A 22,621-nucleotide genomic window follows, 5' to 3' on the forward strand; every position below is an offset into this window, starting at 1 on the left:
AGTATTCAGTAGTATATAAGGGAGACTGTTTCGTACGGGCACGCATAACCGAGGGAGTCATTCCATGACACGCGTTGCACACGACCGGGGCAACCTCTTTCCTCCACTTCTTCGGACTTCATCGGAGGCGCACCGCGACCGCCGCTCCGCGGACACCTAGTTAGTACGCCGAGCCGGACCTCAGGGGGTAACTCGACCCTCTCGACGCGATCTTCGAGGACACGGCCTCTTGCAGCCCGAGAAACGAAAGAAATCCCATTGAACCCGGCGAAACACCTCAGAAGTGCCAAGGAAATTGATCAGTTCATCGGTGATTGAACAGAGTGTACAAGACATTCTCAGTATTCCTCCTCGAAAAAGGAAAAGGATCGTTCTAATGAATAAAGTAGAATCGAATTTCCTTTAGAATTCGTTGACTGAGAAGGAGGAATCGGTATTTTTCACGCAAATATGCGAAAACGTTGATCGGATCGCAAGAAGCTTTTGTAGAGGAAATTGTTCGAAGATGTCCGCTATGAGTTTCGTTATGGGTGGATCATGGGTTACGCTGACCCTGTCAATGTGCCTGATGACGATCATCCTGCTGCTGGCGGTGCGACGAGGGAAGTTTCTGTATGCCCTGCGGAAAATGCCTTACCCTCCGGCGTTTCCTATCATCGGGAATGCTCATCAGTTGTGCTGCAGCCCGGCAGGTAAGTAAAAATGTCAGGCCCTGGCTCTACGAACACGAGGACGAATCGCTGACTTTTGCAAAAGTTTGAATGAATCATTCTTGTACATGTTTTGCTGATACCGTGTTCTTTCGTGGTATTTCTTTTTGGTGTTTTATAACAGTCAGATCGTTGTTTTATATTGACAGTCGAGTAGTTTAGGTTCTCTTGTTGCGAATTGTGACGGTGAGTTTATTGGTGTTTTGATTTTGATTTCGAACTTGGGATATGTTTTAGGATATTTGCGAGTAAATTTATTTAATAATTTGTTGGGAGAGATTCTTTATTTGTTCAATGGTTATGGAGGAAGATATTTGGATTGCATTATCTTGACTCGTTTGGTAGTTTTAGTGTTAATGATATCATAAATTGCGTGTTTCTTTGAAACAACTTATTCTTTAAATATAAATGATTGCTTGGTATGCTTTTTGTTAGAAAATTAAAGTAATAACTTTAATAGTATCAATGATGCACCCACGATCAGAAAACAAAACACTGTCAACCGCATCGATTAACAATTCGTATTAATGGATCTAATTGCACGAATTGTAAATGCGTGGTAATAACCTGGTTTCTTACATAAGTCTACTCTTATGTAAGAAATCAAGTTTTTTGCCTTAAGAGATCCTATGTTTACAAATGAAATTGAATTCTTTAATCGAATCGTCACGATCAATTATCTTATAAATGCATGTTGCGCGTGTTATACGTCACATAAAAGTGTTTTCAACAGAATTAGCCAGAGAAATTAACAAATTGAATTTCTAAAGAATCAATAGCTAAATGAAACGGAGTCGTTGAATTTACGCGATTAAATTAACGTTTCCACTGGAAAACGATCATCTGTTCAATTTTGGAATTTCAATGCTTCCAGAAATTCGCCAATCTGCCATTTCAAAATCTCTCGTGTATTACAAATCAGTTCGAAGTTTCTGTATATTGGATCATCAACGAACCGCAGTTTATCTCGCGCGCTGCATTGAAATATTATCCACACGTGCAAAAATTGCATTGAAAACGTGTGACTGGCGCGCGAGATGTTGTCCAGAATCTCGTCAGATCCAAACACGCCTGAAACTGATATCCGTATGAATACTTTTATTTTCAATTTGACGCGATACGCCGATAACCTCTCATCGAAAAACGTGGAAAGAGTAACCGTGCAAGGAGGTGTATCGATATTGACAATGAATACAGATGCACGCCCCGGCGTCGTATTTTCTGCGACCGAGGTACACGTATTTACTATATACGAGGTGCATATTGGTAAATATGACATATCGGTGAAAGTTAAATTGCGGATTGCACACGTGTAATACATATGCACCCGATACCTGGATAATACATTTTATACATTTTCCTCTGAACGCTTTTCAAATGAAAAAAAAGACATTCCAATCAAATGATAATATCTTACTGTAAATAAATATCAGTGTGTATAACATCCTGCACAAATACTTTTTCAGATAGTTATAATGAAAATATGGAGGTTTTTGTATAAATATTTCCTGGTTCTCGGTAAACAATATTTAAGCAAGTTTGAGAAAATGTTTATCTTTCCTAGGAAATCAGAGGAAGTTCTATTAACTGTATATACGTTAATTGTAAATATATAATATCTATTAATTCTATTAAGTGAGAAACTTTCAGTGGAAGACTACTCGCATGAACGAGTTAAATAAATATTGCCAACACGTGCGAGATAATAAAACTGTGTTAGCATCTATATTATACTGGTCATAAAAGCAGAAGCATTGAATGACATTCCTATCGTATTTCTCCTTATAGAATTTCCTGGTATATAGTCCGATTAACACATGTACAGATACAATGAAATCTGTGAACATATAATGTTATGTAAATTTTTAATTTATTATTTAAAATAAACGCATAATATAGTATGCATATGTATATTAATTGAAAGAAAGTATATTCAATGAAATTGAGTTTAGGGATAGTGCTTGTTTCTTTTGTAATAAACGTTTATTACACATAGTATGAAATTCCTTTTTGAAGAATTGTAGAAATGTAGAATCTCAAAATTAATATTAATATCAATATTATATATTATTTATGTAATATAAAATTCATAATATTAACATTACCGAGTACCTGTTTATTTATTTATTATACTATATTTACGTACTTGTTTACTTATTATATTATATCTACACACTTCTACACAAACCTTAAAGATTTATTGAACACTACACCGATTTACGTAAAAGAAAATTGGAGACTCATAAAATATCTAAACACATTATTTAATTGTATCGTAAGTGAGAAGTCAAAGTCCTTTTCGGAACGCACTCATTATCGCAAACATTAATAGAGTCGATGAACAAATCGGGCATTAATCGTCCGAGATAAAGTGTGTGTGTATTTTGGAAATATGTTGTCTGCTCTAAATATGGGAGGCAAGTGAATCGGTGGATCGAGTGCACGCGCGAAAGAATCGCTCGAGGGGCAGGAGGGGCGAGAGAGAAAGAGGGAAAAAAGAAAGATTTATCCACCTCGGTCATATTGAATACTGAAGATAATCGTTAGTCTCTTGCGCGCAACGAGACGAAAGAAGAAGCGGGTCGAGGTCGTTCGCGTCCTGAATAACGTTACTGTAGCGTATAATTGCACATAATTCCATGAAACTTCACATGTATATGTTGAAAAACGCGAACGCTGACCGTCGAAAAGAGAATTTTGAGGAACATCGGTTGGCTCGTGATCCAGATTAGAATCTTATTGTTCGTCGAGCTGGTCTAATCTCGCGCGGAACAACCGGAACAAAGTCGGAATGTTAACACTAGAACCACCAGATGGGTCAAAATGACCCATTCCTAAATTCATTTTTTACAATTATTGAAGAAATAATGATCCTCCTTTAAGAAATTTCTAAAGAAATTGTTTTAGTAATACGCAAACTAAGTTTTGAGTGATCGAAATCTCGATAGATGCACTCTTGGGGTTTCTATGGAAAAATTTTGAATAGTCACATTGACTGCTTGGTAGTCCTAGTGTTAAAGACAAGGAACTTTCTGAGGAATTCGAATTTCGAAATGTAATTCGAATTTTCAATTGTTACTTATTTAAGTTTGTAAAATCAGTAATAAGCTGTTATGTACTTAAGGAAATGACACTGTTGCAAGAAATTATTGTTTGACCTATTTTGTGCACATAGAGTCCGAGAATGTAATTTATATAAATATTTGAAATTAAGTCGAGAAAAACGTGAGAGCGTCAGGTGATTATTTATTGTGTGACTCAGAATCGATGTGGGTTACTGTAACTATTAAAATTATTAAAATTATGAAAATTAGTGAAATTATGAAAATTACGGAAATGGTTAAAATTATGAAAAATTGCAATATTATGAGACAAGTAATATCAGAATGCCATCGAATTTATTAAAATCTATTACAGTTTAAAGGATATTGACATTAACACTAAAACTACCAGGCGGGTCAAAATATCCCATTCCTGATGTCTTCTTTTTGCAATTATTAAGAAGATAACAGATGTTTCTCCGAGAAATTATTAAAATAACTGATTTAGCAATACGCAAACTGAATTGTAAATCAATTGAAGTCTCTTGGAATTTTTATAAAAATATGTCAAAAAGTCAATTTAACTGCTCGGTAGTTTTAGTGTTAATGTCAAGCATTATATTGATCCCCAAGGTATGGTAGACAGTCTCTGCTCGTTTTCGTTGAATTTTTATTGTTGGATGACTTCGGCCAGCAAACATGCAGGTTGACATTTTTACCGGTCAACGTCCGAACAGTCACCAGCCACACCTCGTTCCTTAAAGTTGCAACACGAGACATCTTTCTTTTTCGCCTTGGCCCCCGTTGATCTTTATCGACGGTTTAATTTCTCGGTTTAACAAGGAGCAATTCGCATTCCGGAAATCGAGGAAGCCTAGAGACACGGTAATGACGATTATTGCCTTTGGCTATGACCGGGGAAGGTCTGCTCTTGCACGCTGCCACGGGTCAATGATCGTTATCATTCGGGTGGAGGTACTGTAGATACCTAATAGCGTTCGATCACACTCGTGACCTTCGTTTCTGTTCAAGGACAAAATATTGCTCGAAAGTTCTGTTTCTTATGCGTCCTGCGAACTAGACAAATTTAAATGTCATTGTTCAGATACAATTATTGGGAAAAACGATCGACTGTTCTGTATTGTCTGCATTCGACAATAGGATGTTCACATATTTGTTAGTATTTTCAGTTGCTATTTAATATTTTATTATTAGAACGCGTTGATTCAGTAAATTGAAACTGAAATTCAGTAAATTTCGTCGTTACACTAAATTGTTATTGCAGGTATGAAATAGTATAACGTTTATACAAATATAATACCTAAATATGTAAAAAACATTGTTATGAAATTTCTTTGATCGAATATAGTACATTGAAAATAAGTATGTTAATTTGGCATGATTTCAGTTTTTAGATCTATGATCAATGAAGTTTGTAATTAAGTAAATCATCAAAGAATTTAGAAATATGAAACGTTCAGTGGAGAAAAATAGACATTTCCGACACTTGTTGCGCCTCGGGTTCACGAGTTTAGAGAGATCCATTTTTACGTCGATGACATTGAATTTTTACTTAATAATAAAAATCTGATAACACGATTTTATGGAAGAAGGAAATAGTATGTAACGTTTAACAGGAACATCAAAGGATTATACATAATGAAATTTTGTTGAAAATTGTTAGCAACTTATGATCGGTGCCAATAGGACGAAGTTCGAAACTTGCTACTCCCAGAGCAGTCTGGCTATTCTCTTGAGTTGTACTACCATTGAGAGAACACTGGACTGTAATCACGCTTTAATCCTTCCGTGACTATACGTAACAACTTCACTGAACTACACTAAGCACTAATAAATACTATACTCGCATTGCAAATGCTTCACATTACCATTATGGTATCGTCTTTACAACGACTAAAGTTTCTTCAGTGTCACAAGTTGAAATTAAATAATTCGAACAAGAATTACATTCTATAGGAAAATTCAATATAAAAGGTAAATCAATCACTTTATTCTTTAGGCTTTTAAGAGAAAATTATACAGAAAATTTCAGAGAAAAACTAAAAGTGATAAGTTTAAAGCGTTCATCTAGATCTTATTGCTCTTATATATAACGTGGCACGAGACAAGCTTTTATCCCAGGGTACATTGCAGCCACTTGACTTATTTGCTGTTGAATAAAGTATCATGTCAAAGGGGTTGAAACTAATCTATCCTAAGAAAAAACAAATAATGTACAACAAAAATTATATATACACTCAATGTTTTCATATTAATATGTTAAAGAATACTGATACAATGTAGATTTTCTGGGTCTGCATTCTTACACTACAATTTTTTATGCACTTATATTTTCAAAAATCTTCTAAAAGAAATAAAGAAACAAATATGATCTTTATATAATATTATTTTTAAGCCGCAGAAACGATTATTAACATTATTATAATAATTACAAGTACTATACAAATTTTAGTTTTCCTAAATATGCCCAGTCTGCTTATCAATTTTATAAAACAAAATACTTATGAAATATTATAAGGTACAAAGCGTATTCACTTCACTTTTACATATTTCCACTTCTCTATGAAAGTAATGTGAATTCATTTCTTTTACAGTTGCGTTCAGGAGGATGGTCAATTGGGGAAAAGAGTTGGGGAACATGTACATTATTTGGGTAGGCATGCGTCCCTTCATCACAATTTCCAGCATAGAATCGATCCAACCAATATTGACCAGCAGCGTTCACATTAACAAAAGTCTGGAATACGAGTATCTACAACCTTGGCTTGGCACTGGCCTGCTGACTAGCGCCGGTGAGTATAAAAAACAACCTGTGTAATTTTATTGTTTCCCCGATTACTTACAATTGCTAATTTTTTTCCATGAGATTTATGATTTTGTGCTTGAAACGCTTCCCACGCGACAGGAATAACAAGCACTTACGAACAACATTGTTGCATTTGAATTTCATTTCTGACATCGTCGTCACTCGTAAATTTCCAAGTCACGCAGTCATTGGTGTTAGTTTTACAGAAGACGCAAGACAAAATAATCATCAGTAACTAACCAGTGAACGCTATAAGAACAATATTTATACTAAATATTTTATAATGAAATATTTAATATTGAATATTGAATATTGAAATATTTTAACTTTATTAAATATTAAATATTAAATATTAAATATTAAATATTAAATATTAAATATTTATATAACCGTAACCGGTTAGTCATTAGTACAGTTACCTTACGTCAGTCGAATATTTGAACGGCATCGGATTACAGAAATCACGGAACGTAATCGGAGCTTTACCTGTCCGATAAAGACACAAGAAGAAAAAAAAAGAAATACTCACAAGAACCGGACAGAATTGGCTCGACATTTTTTTTCGCCTGTCATTTATTTCCGCTGACTATTTTCGTCCGTAGCATACCAGGATTTTTTTAGCATCAACTAGAAGCCGATAGTCACGGTAATGACTAGCGTTTAGATATTCCACTAATGCCGCGACATTCCTCGATGCCCTGAACGATCTGTATCAATTTTAAATTGTGCGCATAACGCACGACGCATACTGTGCTCATCCAACTAATTTATCCGCCCGTGTTGGCTTCTACGTTTACAGTATTTACGTATAAATTATCGTGCGCGAATGCAACTTGAATACAAAACGTTGCGGAATGATTACGAATCACTTCTAAGATTTGTAGCAATTTGTGAATGAAAAAGTATGCAAACGGAAAGTGTTTTTATTCAAATTCATGTTTGAACGCTGCTTGACTCATTGCTATTGCGTCGAAAGGAATGAGGTATTGTCATCTTTTATCTAGTATAATACGAGAACCTGTTTCCATGTTTTCTGATACTTTAAGGATTTTGTTAATTAATTAGACACGAGTCTATTGTGTATTTATATCGATAGTCACTCTTCTCGGCGTTTTGCAAATCTTTAGAGAAATATCGTAAATTTAACAATTGACGTTTGTAAATTTGTCTGTTTATATAATTAATATTGTGAATATGAAATCCTTGTATAGAAAGCTTGATTAATTTAAATATCGAGTTTCTTAATTAAGCGGTTAAGTCTATAAATGATAACTATGAATTTAAGGAATTAGATAATCTATGAAAGATATATTGCGATGTATCGCATTATGTTCTAGGTGAGAAATGGCACTCTCGAAGAAAATTATTGACAACTACGTTCCACAGTGGCCTCTTAGAAACGTACTTCAAAACAGTGGTCCAAGAAGCTAGAATATTGATATCCTGTATAAAACAAGAAATTGGCAAACCTTTTGATATTATACCATACGCAAAACGAGCAACTTTAGATATAATATGTGGTAAGTGCACTCACTTCTTAAACTACAGCAAACATAATAAATAGAAATACTGTGCAAATTACAGCAAATATCGTAAATAGAAATATTGTTCAAACTACAGCAAACATAGTAAATAGAAATATTCTTCAAACTACAGTAAACATAATATATAGAAATACTCTTCAAGCTACAGCAAACGTAATAAATAAAAATACTGTTCAAACTACAACAAACATAGAAAATGGTAATACTGTTGAAACTGCAGTAAAAATAGTAAATAGAAATACTCTTCAAACTACAGCAAACAAAATAAATAGAAATGTAAAATGACATTTTTTAAACTTCAGTTTAATGAACTGTTTGACTGTCAAGAGTTAAAATGTAAGAGTTTAAAGTTTGCTTTTAGAAACCCGCTTCACTGAAGTCCGATAAAGGAATATACGAAAATGACAGTCGTCGATTTTCATCAAACTTTGTTAGAAAGGCATTTCTTTTTATCGTACACATCGATGGGATGAAAACTTCCCTTAAAGTGGGGGAGGGGAGGGGGTAGAAACTGATTTGCTCGAATATCTTCAAAACTACATAATGGGACTAGAAGAAGTTCAATTGAAGCTTATATAAATCTTCGGAAAAAAATGCTGGTCATGTTTGCACATTAGTTCTGCTGGAAAGAACAAATCATGCCAGTACGCGTTTGCAATTACGAATTTACATTGACGACTTAACAAGTGTTATGTAATCTCATTCATTATCCATTTTGTCTTCGTCGCTAATCAGTAGTGAATCATAAAGCTCTCTAGTAATAATCAATGTGAATTTACAAGTGCATATGTTTACACAAACGTGGCATAATCATTGCAATACATTAACAACCGTATTACGTTTTATTTCCTGTTTCTATTACCTAAATTGCCATTTTATTTATGAACTTCCAACAGACAAAACAAATTAATGCAAATGATATGTAGAGTTTATACGTAAACATTATGCGTTAATAGACGATTAATTAATTTTAACTTTAGAAAGAGACAAATGTTTATTTCCATATTCAATACGGTACTATTACACAATACAGACTGTTTATATAGTGATATCGGCTTGTGAACTCGCGTGGATACCTTGTTACAATTTATAAATACAGTTCAGGTAAATGTTATATCGCTAACGAACTAGTTAAGATTATATACATGTTTAATATTAAACATTAATATTAATTTATTATAATGTTCAATATTAAACTGATATTAATATTAATAATAAAAATTATAATATTTATTATTTAATGTAAATATTTACTATAAAATATTTAATACTTAATGCAAATATTTAATACAGATATTTAATACTAATACACATTTATATATAGTCTTGACTAGTTAGTTATTGGTAAGCACATTTACCTTAACAGGCATGGCTCACTCCAACATGTTCCTTAATCTTTCACGATACACTTTTTGACTTATTTTTGGACTTTAAGTCGACTACGATGATAGTTCTGTCCGAATCTGACGTTTTCGGTAGACAACGTTTTTCTCTTGTTATTTTTCTCCTCTTCGTCCTCCGATAATTCCTTCCATTCTCGTGACTTTGCTTCTTCTTTGCATGTTTCGTGTAGAACCTATAGTAATACGATTTGTTTTTGGAAAAGACGGTTATCTGTTTAATCCGTTTATATGTGTATGTAAAATATTTGTGAAACTTTTAACCTTCTTTATATCATTTCTACGCAAAAAAAAATATGCAATGCCTATCAATATTCATTTGATATAAGTAGTAATTTTAAATGAAACCTTTGTAGAATAAAATTCATGAATTTCCCAAATTTTAAGTTTATATATGATCGAAAGACACAATTAAAATGAAATTGATGGTTGAACATGAATATTGTTTTGCACTTTAAAATATCATGGTTCTATAGTTTCAGATTGAAGATTGCTAACAGAATTTCTATTACTGATAAGGAGTTAATACAATGTCCACATAAGTGTTACACTTCTTGCACATCCTTTCATTTAATGGTGATAAAATTTGCTTCCATAAAATTATCATAATTACCGTGATTTGCTCCCATACAACTTCTTCCTTCTCTTGACCTTCACCTTCCGTTTCTTTTTTGGTCTTGATAACTCAATTATACGCCGGCTAGCTATAAAAATCATTGCTCTTTCAAATTATTCAGTTGTAAATGTTGACTAATCGTCATACAGAATTAATGAATTTTACTATTACTAGTTATCATTTAATCATTCACTCCTGTACATTATTATTCGCACATGCATATTAGTTGAACAGATTTCAACAACTGTAACACGTATTCTATTTGATTAATACAGTAATTTAAAATTATTCAAACATTATATACACCTGTGCTCATTTTCATCGTGAACATCTTACCAATCAATATATCAAACTTCCATAAAAATGGAGTAAAACATAAGGAAATTCTTAAAATACACGAATCATTGTTATATGAATATATTTACCTTTAACTATTAATGCCGTAATACAATTTACTGATTAAGGCTTGTAAAAATGAGGAATTTTCAATTATTTCAATATAATATCATTAAAAATTCCGAGAAATTATTGCATTACGTTTGAAGAAAGTGTAGGGAACAGTATATCGATTTTGAGATCTCGTCAACCCCTTGGCCTATCATTTCTTTCTCAACTCTGATCGATACGGCTACTTTGTCATTAATAATTTATTGGAAAAAGAAAAAAATTCTAACCACATGTCATGCCTATATTTCCTTTTAAGTATAAGAGTCTCACTCGTTATTGTAGGACAAGGGGTTAATAAGGGTTTCTTTACAGCAAAATGCGAACCAACTGCTTGAAGGGCACCAGGTGAAACGTATCCAATCGGTTTCGAGGGTTGTTGATACGTTAATCGAGGTTGCGAGAGCTTAATGACGCGCTGAGAAGCCTTCGGAATTTCCACTGCAGTCAAACGCGTTTGAAATTTCTTTTCGTCGACCGCACGAACACGTGGTTGAGCCAATTGATTAGTGCGTTCGGTTATTTCATACAGCAGTGCTGATAGTTTCACCTGATATAAAAATGAACAAGCAGTCTTAAGATTGCATAAAGATTTTTTCACGGGAAAAAGTAGACTACAGATTATAAATTATTACTATACGTTATCAGTCAGTGACGGCTCGTAGCGAAGAATAGTGGGGGTGCTGCTCCAGAAAATGTTTAGGCTTTGCTTTAAAATGTTTACATCTTTTTCATAAACTTGAAGATGGCTACTGACGTTAAGGATTATATATTATATGAGTATAAAGAAAGAATTAAAGAAAAAAGGACACATTATATTAAATGTTATCGATAATATTAAGTGGAAATTCGGGGTGCTGAAGTTTCACAGTGCCTATATACGAGCTGCCACTGCTATCAGTGTATGAATTATAAAAATATTATATATTATTCAGTATTATAAATCTATGATATTATAAATATGACATAAATTTAAGTAATATAAGAAGGAAGATAAATGATATGCATATTTTTTATCAGAGTTAATTAGTGTTGAAGAAAGTTAGGGAAACTAATATCCAAGAAAATGACAACTACAATAATTTCTGAAACACAAATATTCATTAACACGTTGAATATCATGGGAGTCACCGGTGACCCTCAACCAAATCGAATTACTATAGTTCACTCACTTAAACCATGATTGTTTGAAAAGATTTCTATATCATAAATAATGTTAGCTAATGTAGTGACGTTCAGCTAGGTGAACCTGCAATAATAACAATGCAATTCAATCAAAGGATTTAATATTATATTTTTTCCATTTCGAGTATTTTTTACTATGAAATCGTGCGGCATTCAACGTGTTAATGAAATTCGTGAATTTTTCTCTGGAAAAAAGTAGTCTCAAAAGGAGTGCAAGAAAATGTGAAAACGTATTGTAAAGAAAGTAACATAGGGAATTATAAATTCGAACAAAATGATCAGTAATTAACGTAAACTATTATAGAAGCAGAATTTATATTCATACGTGACTAGGTTCTACAAATATATCTTTGTGGTCTTTGATTAATTTCACATTTGCAGTTTTCGGTTGCATGTTCAGCGATCTTCTCTGCGACGAGTGTTTCGAAGATTGAATTGGACAATATTTTAAAGTTGGCTTATCGTTTGATTTCTCTACGAGTTTGACAGTCGAGGATAATTTTCGTTTAACTGAATCTGTTTTACCGGTGGCAATTACCGATTCGTCTGATTCCCAATGTTGAGTGATCAATAATTTAGCCATTAATCATTGAATCCCTATTACTCAAAGAATTTTTCAACTCGAAATAATATGAATTTTCTTTTTTTCTATTTTATTTGACCAGTCATTTTACATGACAATTTTTTTTTTGTAATCATAAAAAAGTAGAAAGTATTTCATTGCCTCCTAAGAGTATAAACGAGTTTAGACATAAAATATATATTTTTGTACATAGAGGAAATAATCAAGAATAATGAGCATAACCAATTTTTAAAAAGGTTACTCTTTCCAAAGACATTAGTAAATAATTCATAAACTATGTATAGATATAACATGCTTCAGACTAAAAAATTGTTATATGAAACATTGGTTTCTGTTTTTATAATAATTTGAAAATCTACATTACTGTAAACTATATTTAGTTCCCTTGTAAGTTACTATACACGAAATAAAATATTGTGTTGCGAAATATCATTACAAACGTTCTACAAATGTTTTCGTTATACTTTATTCAAATCAGAAATTTCATTGCAGAGAGCTCCATGGGATGCCGTGTCAACGCGCAAAGAGATTTGAACAACGAATACGTGGAAGCTGTGAATATGTAAGTGTATTTACGTTGAACGCTGCGTGATTTCATAGAGCAAAATATTGGAACTGAAAAAAATATAATATTAAATCATTTGATGAAATTGCATTGTTATTATTGCAAGTTCATCTAGCTGAATGTCACCACATTAACTAGCACTATTTATAATATAGAAATAATATTTATCTATAATATAGGTATATTATTATGTATAATATAAAAATATAGAAATGTGTTTTTCAACGTATTAATTGCTGTAGAAAATAAATAGTACTTAGTAGTAAAGATGTTTATTCAAACCATCTTATATTTTAGTTAGACGAAATAATATTTCAAACAAACAAATATTCATTACACAGGCAATACGATTTATTTTTAATATCCTATTCCTTCCACAGACTGGCAGAAATTTCGCAAAGAAGATTTTTAAATGTGTGGTTGGCTTTAGAGGCGATCTTCAAATTGACAGTTTGGGGGAAACAGCAGCAGCATGCGTTGCATATTATTCATAAATTTGTTAATAAAGTAAATATTTTCATTTCTTCCTATTTATTCCGATAAAATGCAAGTGAAGCAGCAAATAACGTAACGGGTAATTATTATACACATGACATTTTTACTTATAGATAATTGTAGAAAGAAAAGCCCAAAGGAAAATGCAGCAAGGAAACGTCGACGAAAAGTCTACTAAATATCAGGCTTTATTAGATCTGCTGTTAGACGTGTCGGAAGATGGCAAAGTGCTCACTGATAACGACATTCAGGATGAGGTGAATACGTTCATGTTTGCTGGCCACGATACAACAGCGACCAGCGTATCTTGGGTCCTTTATGCATTGGGGCGTTATCCGGAGTATCAGGTAACATAAACATGCATCGTATAAATTACTTTGAAGCCTGTTTAAAAATATAGAAGCATGTGTATTGGATTTGAACAATGAATTCTCAGAAGGAATTTAAATAGAAGATTTATTAAAAGAAATAGTAATATTAAGTTAATGAAATTATTTATGAAATTCGTGAAAAATTATTTAAATATTAATAGACTGAATTGACTGAAGAAAGATTTAACCAATCAATCAATTTATTAATATATTTATCATTGCAGGATAAGATTCTTGATGAGTATTATAACGTAGTCGGAACAAAAGAACCATCACTTGACGCAATAAACAGATTAATATGGTTGGGAGCGTGTGTCAAAGAAACTATGAGGTTATACCCAGCGGTGCCACTTATAGCGAGGCAAATCTGCAGCCCTATATCTCTGTGTAAATATCAATGCATTTATCAAAGCATATTACGTCTCGCATTTTTCATTGAAGTTTCTTGGTAATTCATTTATGCATGTGTCATGAATATGTTTTCCAGTAAAATTTACTATTTACATAAAATATAGCATAACATAATTTATTTACATAAGAAAACATAGCATAAAATAATTTATTTACCTCAAAAAATATAGCATAAAATAATTTATTTACACAAGAAAATGTAACAGAAATTTGTTATGTATATAGAACTGCTTTGTTTGTTTCTAGGTGGAAACGATATCCCAGTAGGCTCCACTATGCTCATCAACTTGTTTCTTCTCCATCGCGATCCACAATCTTTTTCGGAGCCTAACGCATACCAGCCGGAACGATTTCTTCCCGACGGGCCAAAATATCCTCCCTTCGCTTTCATCCCCTTCAGCGCAGGCTCACGGAATTGCATAGGATGGAAATATGCTACGATGATGGTAAAAACTATCGTTTTATTAGTATTAAGGGAGTTCCATGTGGAGGCATTGGACTCCGAAGATCAGCTTCATTTCACAAGCGAATTGGTGCTACAAACCACTAACGGACTGCGGCTGAAAATTACTCCGAGAATACAGAAAACTGTTGCTTAGAATGTTTAACGTGTCTCACTCGAACCACGTCTTTCATGTGCACCCATAGAAACGCACAGATACGGCATTCGTCGAGACTTTTGGTTTTCTGAATGCAGAGGTCAAAGTGCGTGCACATTACCGCGATTTTGTTTCATTCAATCTGCGTTTGATATCTTTGGCGTAACTGGATGAGGAAGTCCTAGTTGAATAATAACGAACAAAACGGTTATCATTACGATTACCAAGTACAGTTTAACACTAGAACTACACTAGAACATATTTGTGGCGACCGTAATTCTATATTTTACATAATGAAAATGAAATTAACCCTTTGCATTCGAGAGGTGACTCTCACTCACCGCTTGATTTCATACGGTAAAACTATAAAATTTGATATTTAATATTATACCACGTATAATGCATCAATTTGGGAAATATTGATATAAAATAGCTTTGTTCCTCGATGTACGTGTGATTTTTCTTCGAGTTAATTTCACAAAATGTCGTCTTTATTTCATCATCAACTGTTAAAGTATTTATAGTGAAAAACTGTCGAGTGCAAAGGATTAATTCTATAGATCTTGTTATTAGAAATTATAAACTACGACATTATATTTAGGAATTCAATGACTCGTTTCAGTTTCATTTTTCTAATATCGTTGTTTAGAAGGTTTATTGGATTGAAGAAAATATTATAATATTGAATATTCGAAATGATCTTAAAAATAAGTTGTTTCGTTTGAATACTATAATGAACACCTGAAGAAACTGAAAATAATCTACTATTACAATTTTTATAGGGATTACATATTAATCGTGTTAAATGCTCGGTAGTTCTAGTGTTAAAAGAGTTTAAATTGTTTCTTTTCTATAGAAATTCATGGAGCAGTAATTATTTACTTATTACACGAATATATTGAAGGTAACGCCTCGAACAACCTTTATGTCTATGCAAGTGTATACGTCTGCCTTTGTTTCTTCATATACTTTGTTTTTCTGAAAGTGATGCCGTAAGTAGTTAGCCTCAGTCGTTAAATATATTTACACGCAATGAATGAGTAAATGATCAACGACGTCAGATATCAGCAGTCGGTAATCGCAAGTCTTACAGTTTATTACTTTATCTTAATACGCAGTTCCCTACAAAGTAACTTCGTCTGTAACAATAGGCTTATTTCTACTTAATTATGTAATTATTTAAAACTGAGAAGCGAAGATACGTGTCGTTGAGTTAATAACAATTAATTCTTGTTAGCAACCGATTTGTAATAATTATTGTATTAAAAGGCTGACACTCTATGCATATCATTTGATGGTTTGAAATTAGGAACATCATAAGTTTTATAAGAATAATAATCGAATTATTCGTCATGTTCATTTAAAGCGAATCAATAGTTTTAGGATCAATAGTTTAATAAGATTAAAACAGTGATAACAATTACATATGTTGTTCCCGATATTATGTACAGACTTATTATTTTTTAATTGTATTATAGCATATTGTCTCATTAGTGAAAATTTAATACACGATATTATAGATAATTGTGTAGTGAAATGATTGTCTACAACGAAAAAGAACTATCTTCCACAGTTTACTCTGTTCGTGTGTATTTTATACCTTTCCCCAACTAAACTTCTAAATTTTCTTATAAAAGTTTAAAATTAAAAAAATTAAACATCATCGTCGATGCGTAACCTCCGAACTCGTGACAAAAATTTCCATTATTTGTTCAGTTTATGTTATCTCTCGTCGGTGCTTCAGATTTTCAATTCAGCCGGTATTAGTTTCTCAACTGACGATTTATAAAGAATCGAAGGGTGTTGAAAGTAATTTTATCATGTCATGGAAACATCGAGTTGTTACATTACGAACAAGCAATATTGTAGATATTACTACTTCATTATAATATTTGAAGTTTCATAATCAGTTATTATAATATTTTTTATACAAAAAATGAAAATAATACTTTTTATTATGATTTTTTCTTAATATTGCTTGTTGTGAATTGTTTTTTCTATTTAACTTGGAGATCCTTAATGTTATATAAATAATGATAATAGAGTTCATTAATTAAGTTGTTATAAAGCTGTCTAGTTTTAACTAATTTAAACACATTTAAATCTATATATGATCAAAATAGTGTATCAATACGATTTTGTTATGTGACGCGATAATAATCATTGCATTTGTTACACACAATCATTCAACAGTATTTACAATTTTGATTATGGCTTTCCACAATAAAAATTTTAAATATTTGCGTGACACATTAATTTACACATAGAATTTGAATTATTTTTCCACGTGGATCAGACTCGCAGTCATTCCATCTCTGAATCCTCTCGTAATATTTAATGTGATTTTCAAGCAGAGAAGTGTTAATGAGAAGAGAGGATTAGATGCGATGAAAAATGAAAGTCTTAATTGACATAAATCTATGCCAATCTTTGAAAGAATATGCAGGAAATTTGTTGAAAATGAAACTAAAATCATTATAAATCAATAGAAAAAATATCTTCATTCAAATATCCTTACTGCACCTTTAGTATTATTATTATTTATCAGCATACCATCTATTAGTAGTTATTTTCCTAATAATAATTATTTTTATGCAAAAACTACACGATGACATAAAACGTTCTTCAAAATTACAATCACGTAACATTTATTACAATTATTAAAATTATTATACCGAACATTTGCGAATATGTTTTCGATAATCGTTAATCGATCGTGAATTTCATGGAACCATAGCATCTCATATTTCATATATTATAAAATTCTATAAAATAAAATCTGGAATAATATTCAATTATTTATTTCCATTGAAATATGATGAGACTTTTAGTTTCATCTCATTTTTATTCCATTTTCGTTCCATCACCAGTTTCTAAATAAAAGTCCACAAAAATCGATAACCATAGAAATATTCTTAACGCATTCGTAAAAAACGAACACACTCTGTACCACTAACAGCATCTCTTCATTTTATCCTGTACTCATTTGCGTACAGTACACTCCTCTATAATGCGTTTAAAAAATTCCTTGTTATACAAATTTACAGATGTCCCGTTAAATCCCGCCGACGTCGCCTTTTGGATTCTGATTCTTCTTCCTTTGCTTGGATCGGCAAGAAAGTAATCTTGGTTTCTTTCAACTTAATTCTTAATTTTTTTTGTAAACAAAATTACACGAAATTTCTTTCTATAGTGACCTAAAAGTGTCGACTACCAAATTTCAAAACAAACAATTATTTCATTGACAGAAGAATAACGAAACGAATAACGCTATCTATTTGTGCAAACCGAAATTACTTGCTTGCCAACCTATTATCCTTCCGCTTTCATGGTTATTATTCAGCAACATTTAAACTGCTTTATAAGGGTACCTACTATAACGCAGTGTTCGGTTAACAGATTGCGTGCGGGTTATTTTGTTCATTTCAATTTGTATCAGTTACATTTAATTCATTTATTTATCATTGAATGTTTCCGAGAGTTTCCATTGCAAATAGAAATACTTGCAATCATTTGCGAAAGGAATCAACTATCTACTTTTATCAAAAATGTTAATGAAGTTGTACAAGTATTTATTTAACCAGTTAAGTGTGGAATTTAATTTGAAAAATCTTTCATTGTGCGCGCAATAAAATCAAATAATGAAGCGTGAACTCATTAAATGCAGGCCAAATGCACTTAAAATATATCCTAACGAAAAACTACAGCGAGACGAAGAGGAATTACATGTTTGTCTCAAAAAATAAATAATCCATCGTTGAAAAAGTTAGCATCATTAAGAGTTTTAAGATAACGTGTATACTCGTCAAACACAGTTAACTGGTTAATACTATTTGACGGTACATGGAAATAGTACTTTTACGTTTCTCGCATACAATGTGTTAACAGAAGTGAGAAACCTATCGCATCGCTGCTAAAGACAATGCAAAACGGATGAACAGATATTTCAGAAACGAAAGGCAAAGCCATATCGTCGCAATAGCTAAATACAAGGCAGTGATCATTCCACGGGTCAGCCAGCGTGAAGAAAGGAAAAATATCGCGGGGTCCGCGTTACGAGCTGTGAAATATCGATATAAAAAGGGAATGAAGTCCATTATATCCGGGGGCGACAATATAAGGGGTGACGTTACGACGGAAAGTTGTGAGCCAAGCAATTTCGTTCTTAGGACGCTGTATTACAGCGCTGAATAAATCTTGAGCTAGCTACCTTACTCCGCGGACCTACTTAGAGATTATTATCAGTTACGATACGTGACAAAGTGCAAACCGTATCCCGCTTTCCTGAGCTTCCCTTGGCGATAAACTGAACATGCAAGATTACATGCTCGCCAGGCGATCAATTAGGGAGCTGTTTTCTACGTATTGATATACTTTCTTTGTAATCTGTAACTTCTTATGGGATTTTAAGTAGGTAAAAGGATATTCATATTGGGAGGAAAGGTTTTCTTACTGTGAGACGATTGAAGTTTGTATGGAGAACATTGTGAGGGTATATTAACCCTTTGCACTTGAGGGGTGACTCCCATCATTTGATTTCAGGCAGTAAAACTATCAAATTTGATATTTAACCCTTTGCATTTGAAAAGCGACTCTCAGTCGCCACTTGAATGAACGAAGCAAAATTATAAAATAAAAGATTCAACATAAAATGTTGAATAAGGTATTAACACATGAAACAGATATAAAACAATTCTGCCTCACAATTTATGCAAGATGTTTCTTTATGTAAGTTGTAAATAATATTGTTAATAATCGTCAGAAAATCATGAATGTTTGTAATGAAGAATATTGTTGAGTGCAAAGGGTTAATATTATACTGTGTATAATGTATCAATTTGAGAAATATTGAAATAAAATAGATTTGTTCCTCAATGCACGTGTGATTTCTCTTTGAGTTAATTTCACAAAATATCGTCTTTACCTCGTCAGAAAAAGTTAAATATTTCTAGTGAGAAACTTCCGAGTGCAAAAGGTTAATATTACGTTACTTGTACGTTGGGAAATCATTTTTTCATTTGAAAAGTGATTGATTGTTTGGCGTGATTACATGCACCTACAGGAATCATTTTAAAAGGAAAATGTACTTTTGTACGAGTACAAAGTAATAATAGAAATAAAATGGCGAAGCTGTTTGTTAATTCATACAGGAGTATTATTCTTTTTCGTTGCCTCTTCTTTAGAATTTATGCATTCCTTCTAATAAATGGAAATATAAATAATTATATGACGATTAGCAGGAATTTAAAGTTTAAGTTTGATTTTTCAAAGGATGTTAATGAATAAAAGAAAAGAGAACGGAGTGTTATGAATTTCATTGGTATTCCGAGGATCCTTTTCCCAATGCCACCCTAAATTTTCTAAAGTGACGACTGGTCTCCAGGTGGCAATTGTAAACTTCAGAAATCACAGATTGCAATCATGCAGAAACTTCTCTAGTGATTATAATGTTGATATGAAAACCAGCTTTGCGCTTCGAAAGTTTTTATTGTTCTTCTCTCTTTCATTTCTGTTACTTGATTCTAGATGCAACTGGAAATTTTACCAAGAACGACGAAGCAAGCTTGAAATGAAAATTGCGATTTCAGACCGAACGCGCATGAAAAATTTACTTTCTTCTCATTCATTCGAAAGTGAGTATTAATGGAAATCTTGAATTGTAAAGAACTTTTTACTAGCGAGAGATCATTTTTAAATATCCCTCGGCGGCGTACTGTAATTTCCATTTAATCGTAAATGATGGATCAACGAGAGTAAATTTTAAGGTTACGAGCGAGCTATATTCGAAACAAATAATCTTACGATCAAGGCCACTGTTCCAGTTAGCAAGCCACTATCCCATTTCTCGTGTCTTAATTCTACTGACCTGTTCTCTGTATTTCTGTGAACAAAGTAAGTTAACAGAGCGAAAGAATGAGAGCCGCGCTTAATTATTGACATTTGACGGTCAATATACCGCTGAACGAGTATAATAAATTCATTAGCAAATCAAATATGAAGACAGAATTTGCAATTCACAATTACAACAAAATACTGTTTCACAAGAATTTAAACAAATTAATATTCTGTTGAAATATGAATTGTTCAATCATTCAGTTTAATATTGAATGTTAAGGATATAAAAGACTATTACCAAAGTTTATTATCAATACTCATTATTAGATGCTAAATATTAAAATTACGCTTAAAGTTTAATATTAATACAATACAGATTTATCGTTAATATCATTAAATTAAACATGACCAATATTTATTATTAAATATCAAAGTTATCATTAAACTTGAATAACAACATAACATAGATTCATTATCAGTACAATTACATTAAACATGACCAATATTTATTATTAAATATTAAACATTAAATCTCTTAAAACAATTTAAAGAAAAGAAAGAACAAAAGAAACAACAAATCATTGTAAATGTGCTCAAGTGAATTTTTCTTGACGAAGAAAAGGAAGAGGAAAGATCGAAAGAGAAAGATTCCGATAAAAGATCGACGTACATCGTAGGCGGCAAGTTGCTTACGTTATTTAAGATAGAGGGTCGCAAACCATGTCTCTCTTTCCCTCTACCAGCTTGTCGACAGTCGAGATACGATCTGCTGTTCGCCGGGCCGAAAGGTGGCCAGGTGGAATTCTTCAGTTTCGAAAAATCGTCGACGTGTGCGACTGCTGAGTCGACGTTACGAGGACGACGAAATGTAAGGGTGTCTCGAGGCCGCGAAGTAGGCTCGAGGACGAGGGCCAACCACGATCGAATCCCGACGATTTTCTCGCTTTCCGTTCGGCTTGCTGCTGATTTGTCACACCCCTCGCAACCACTTAAAGGAGATCTAAATATGGGCTAGTAGTTTCATTTTAGGGATCACTGCCAAATCTCTTCAATACTTTTACTTGAACACTTCGATGTATATCTGTCATATGCCTTTATTTTGGTAAAGTTTCATACGATTGTTTGGACAAATAAATAAATAGAATAATTTGTAATGATTGATATAAATCAATGCAACTTAGAAATTTTCAATGCTAGAAGAAATAGAATAATTTGTTATAATTGATATAAATCGATACAACTTAGAAATTTTCAATGCTAGAAGAAATAGAATAATTTGTAATGATTGTTATAAATCGATACAACTTAGAAATTTTCAATGCTAGAAGAAAAAAAATTAACTCAGTTCGAACTTAATTTACTTTAGTTCATATTCAGTTTATTTCATTTTAAGGATCATTGCCAAATTTCTTCAATACTTTTATAGGAACACTTTGATGTATATCTATCATATGTTTCTATTTCAGTAAATTTTTATATAATTATTTAGGCAAATAGATAAATAGAATAATTTGTAATGTTTGTAATGATTGTTCTAAACCGATACAACTTAAAAATCTTCAATGCTAGAAAAAAACAATTTACCCCAGTCCGAACATAATTTATTTTCGTGTATATTCAGTTTATTTCATTAGAATAACGCGACTGAATAAATATATCAGCAGACCAACTATTCTTCAATTAAATTACTGTTCACATTCTTCGATACTTAATCTTCATTTCGTTGTATAAAATCATCAGTTGCCTATAATGTTTATTATTTAGTATTATTCATTCTACAAAGAATTCATCGCATATTTTAATATAATTATCGACACGATTGCAATGAATACATACAGTAGTAAATAGATTAATCAGAAGATTTTTCATTTGCGTAGAACGTGCGATGGGAACGTCATTACAGAGGTGAGAGGGGAAGCCTTAATTAATAGGTGTGGTATTACACACGAGGATCCACCGATCGCAATTTATTCCTCTTATAAATCAAGTTAACCG

At 32.4% G+C, this 22,621-nt stretch overlaps 2 protein-coding genes across 2 annotated transcripts; one reads left to right on the top strand and one right to left on the bottom strand.

Annotated features, from left to right (window-relative positions):
* The first annotated feature begins 29 nt into the window (after nucleotides 1-29).
* LOC116427591 (cytochrome P450 4c3) lies at nucleotides 30-16,368 on the top strand. Its single transcript, XM_031978114.2, has 8 exons — nucleotides 30-692; nucleotides 6,367-6,564; nucleotides 7,916-8,098; nucleotides 12,843-12,912; nucleotides 13,296-13,422; nucleotides 13,524-13,757; nucleotides 14,006-14,168; nucleotides 14,439-16,368. The coding sequence occupies exons 1-8, from the start codon at nucleotides 506-508 to the stop codon at nucleotides 14,789-14,791; spliced, it is 1,515 nt and encodes a 504-aa protein (XP_031833974.2). The 5' UTR covers nucleotides 30-505; the 3' UTR covers nucleotides 14,792-16,368.
* LOC143175155 (uncharacterized) lies at nucleotides 9,496-12,350 on the bottom strand. The gene is made up of 4 exons (XM_076372743.1): nucleotides 12,093-12,350; nucleotides 10,910-11,132; nucleotides 10,136-10,226; nucleotides 9,496-9,698 (listed from the first exon to the last, which is right to left on the bottom strand). The coding sequence occupies exons 1-4, from the start codon at nucleotides 12,348-12,350 to the stop codon at nucleotides 9,521-9,523; spliced, it is 750 nt and encodes a 249-aa protein (XP_076228858.1). The 3' UTR covers nucleotides 9,496-9,520.
* Nucleotides 16,369-22,621: the final 6,253 nt, after the last annotated feature.

The sequence above is a fragment of the Nomia melanderi genome, chromosome 1 (genome assembly GCF_051020985.1).
Source record: "Nomia melanderi isolate GNS246 chromosome 1, iyNomMela1, whole genome shotgun sequence".
NCBI lineage: Eukaryota > Metazoa > Arthropoda > Insecta > Hymenoptera > Halictidae > Nomia > Nomia melanderi.

What these genes read in the sequence shown, in the direction of transcription:
- LOC116427591 (XM_031978114.2), top strand. Translation starts at nt 506, where the DNA reads ATGTCCGCTATGAGTTTCGTTATGGGTGGATCATGGGTTACGCTGACC. An exon ending in TACGTGGAAGCTGTGAATAT is followed by an intron (nt 12,913 to 13,295) that starts GTAAGTGTATTT and finishes TTCCTTCCACAG; the next exon opens with ACTGGCAGAAATTTCGCAAA. An exon ending in TTCATAAATTTGTTAATAAA is followed by an intron (nt 13,423 to 13,523) that starts GTAAATATTTTC and finishes TTTTACTTATAG; the next exon opens with ATAATTGTAGAAAGAAAAGC.
- LOC143175155 (XM_076372743.1), bottom strand. Translation starts at nt 12,350, where the DNA reads ATGGCTAAATTATTGATCACTCAACATTGGGAATCAGACGAATCGGTA. An exon ending in TGGTGCCCTTCAAGCAGTTG is followed by an intron (nt 10,227 to 10,909) that starts GTTCGCATTTTG and finishes TGATTTTTATAG; the next exon opens with CTAGCCGGCGTATAATTGAG. An exon ending in TTGTATGGGAGCAAATCACG is followed by an intron (nt 9,699 to 10,135) that starts GTAATTATGATA and finishes GTATTACTATAG; the next exon opens with GTTCTACACGAAACATGCAA.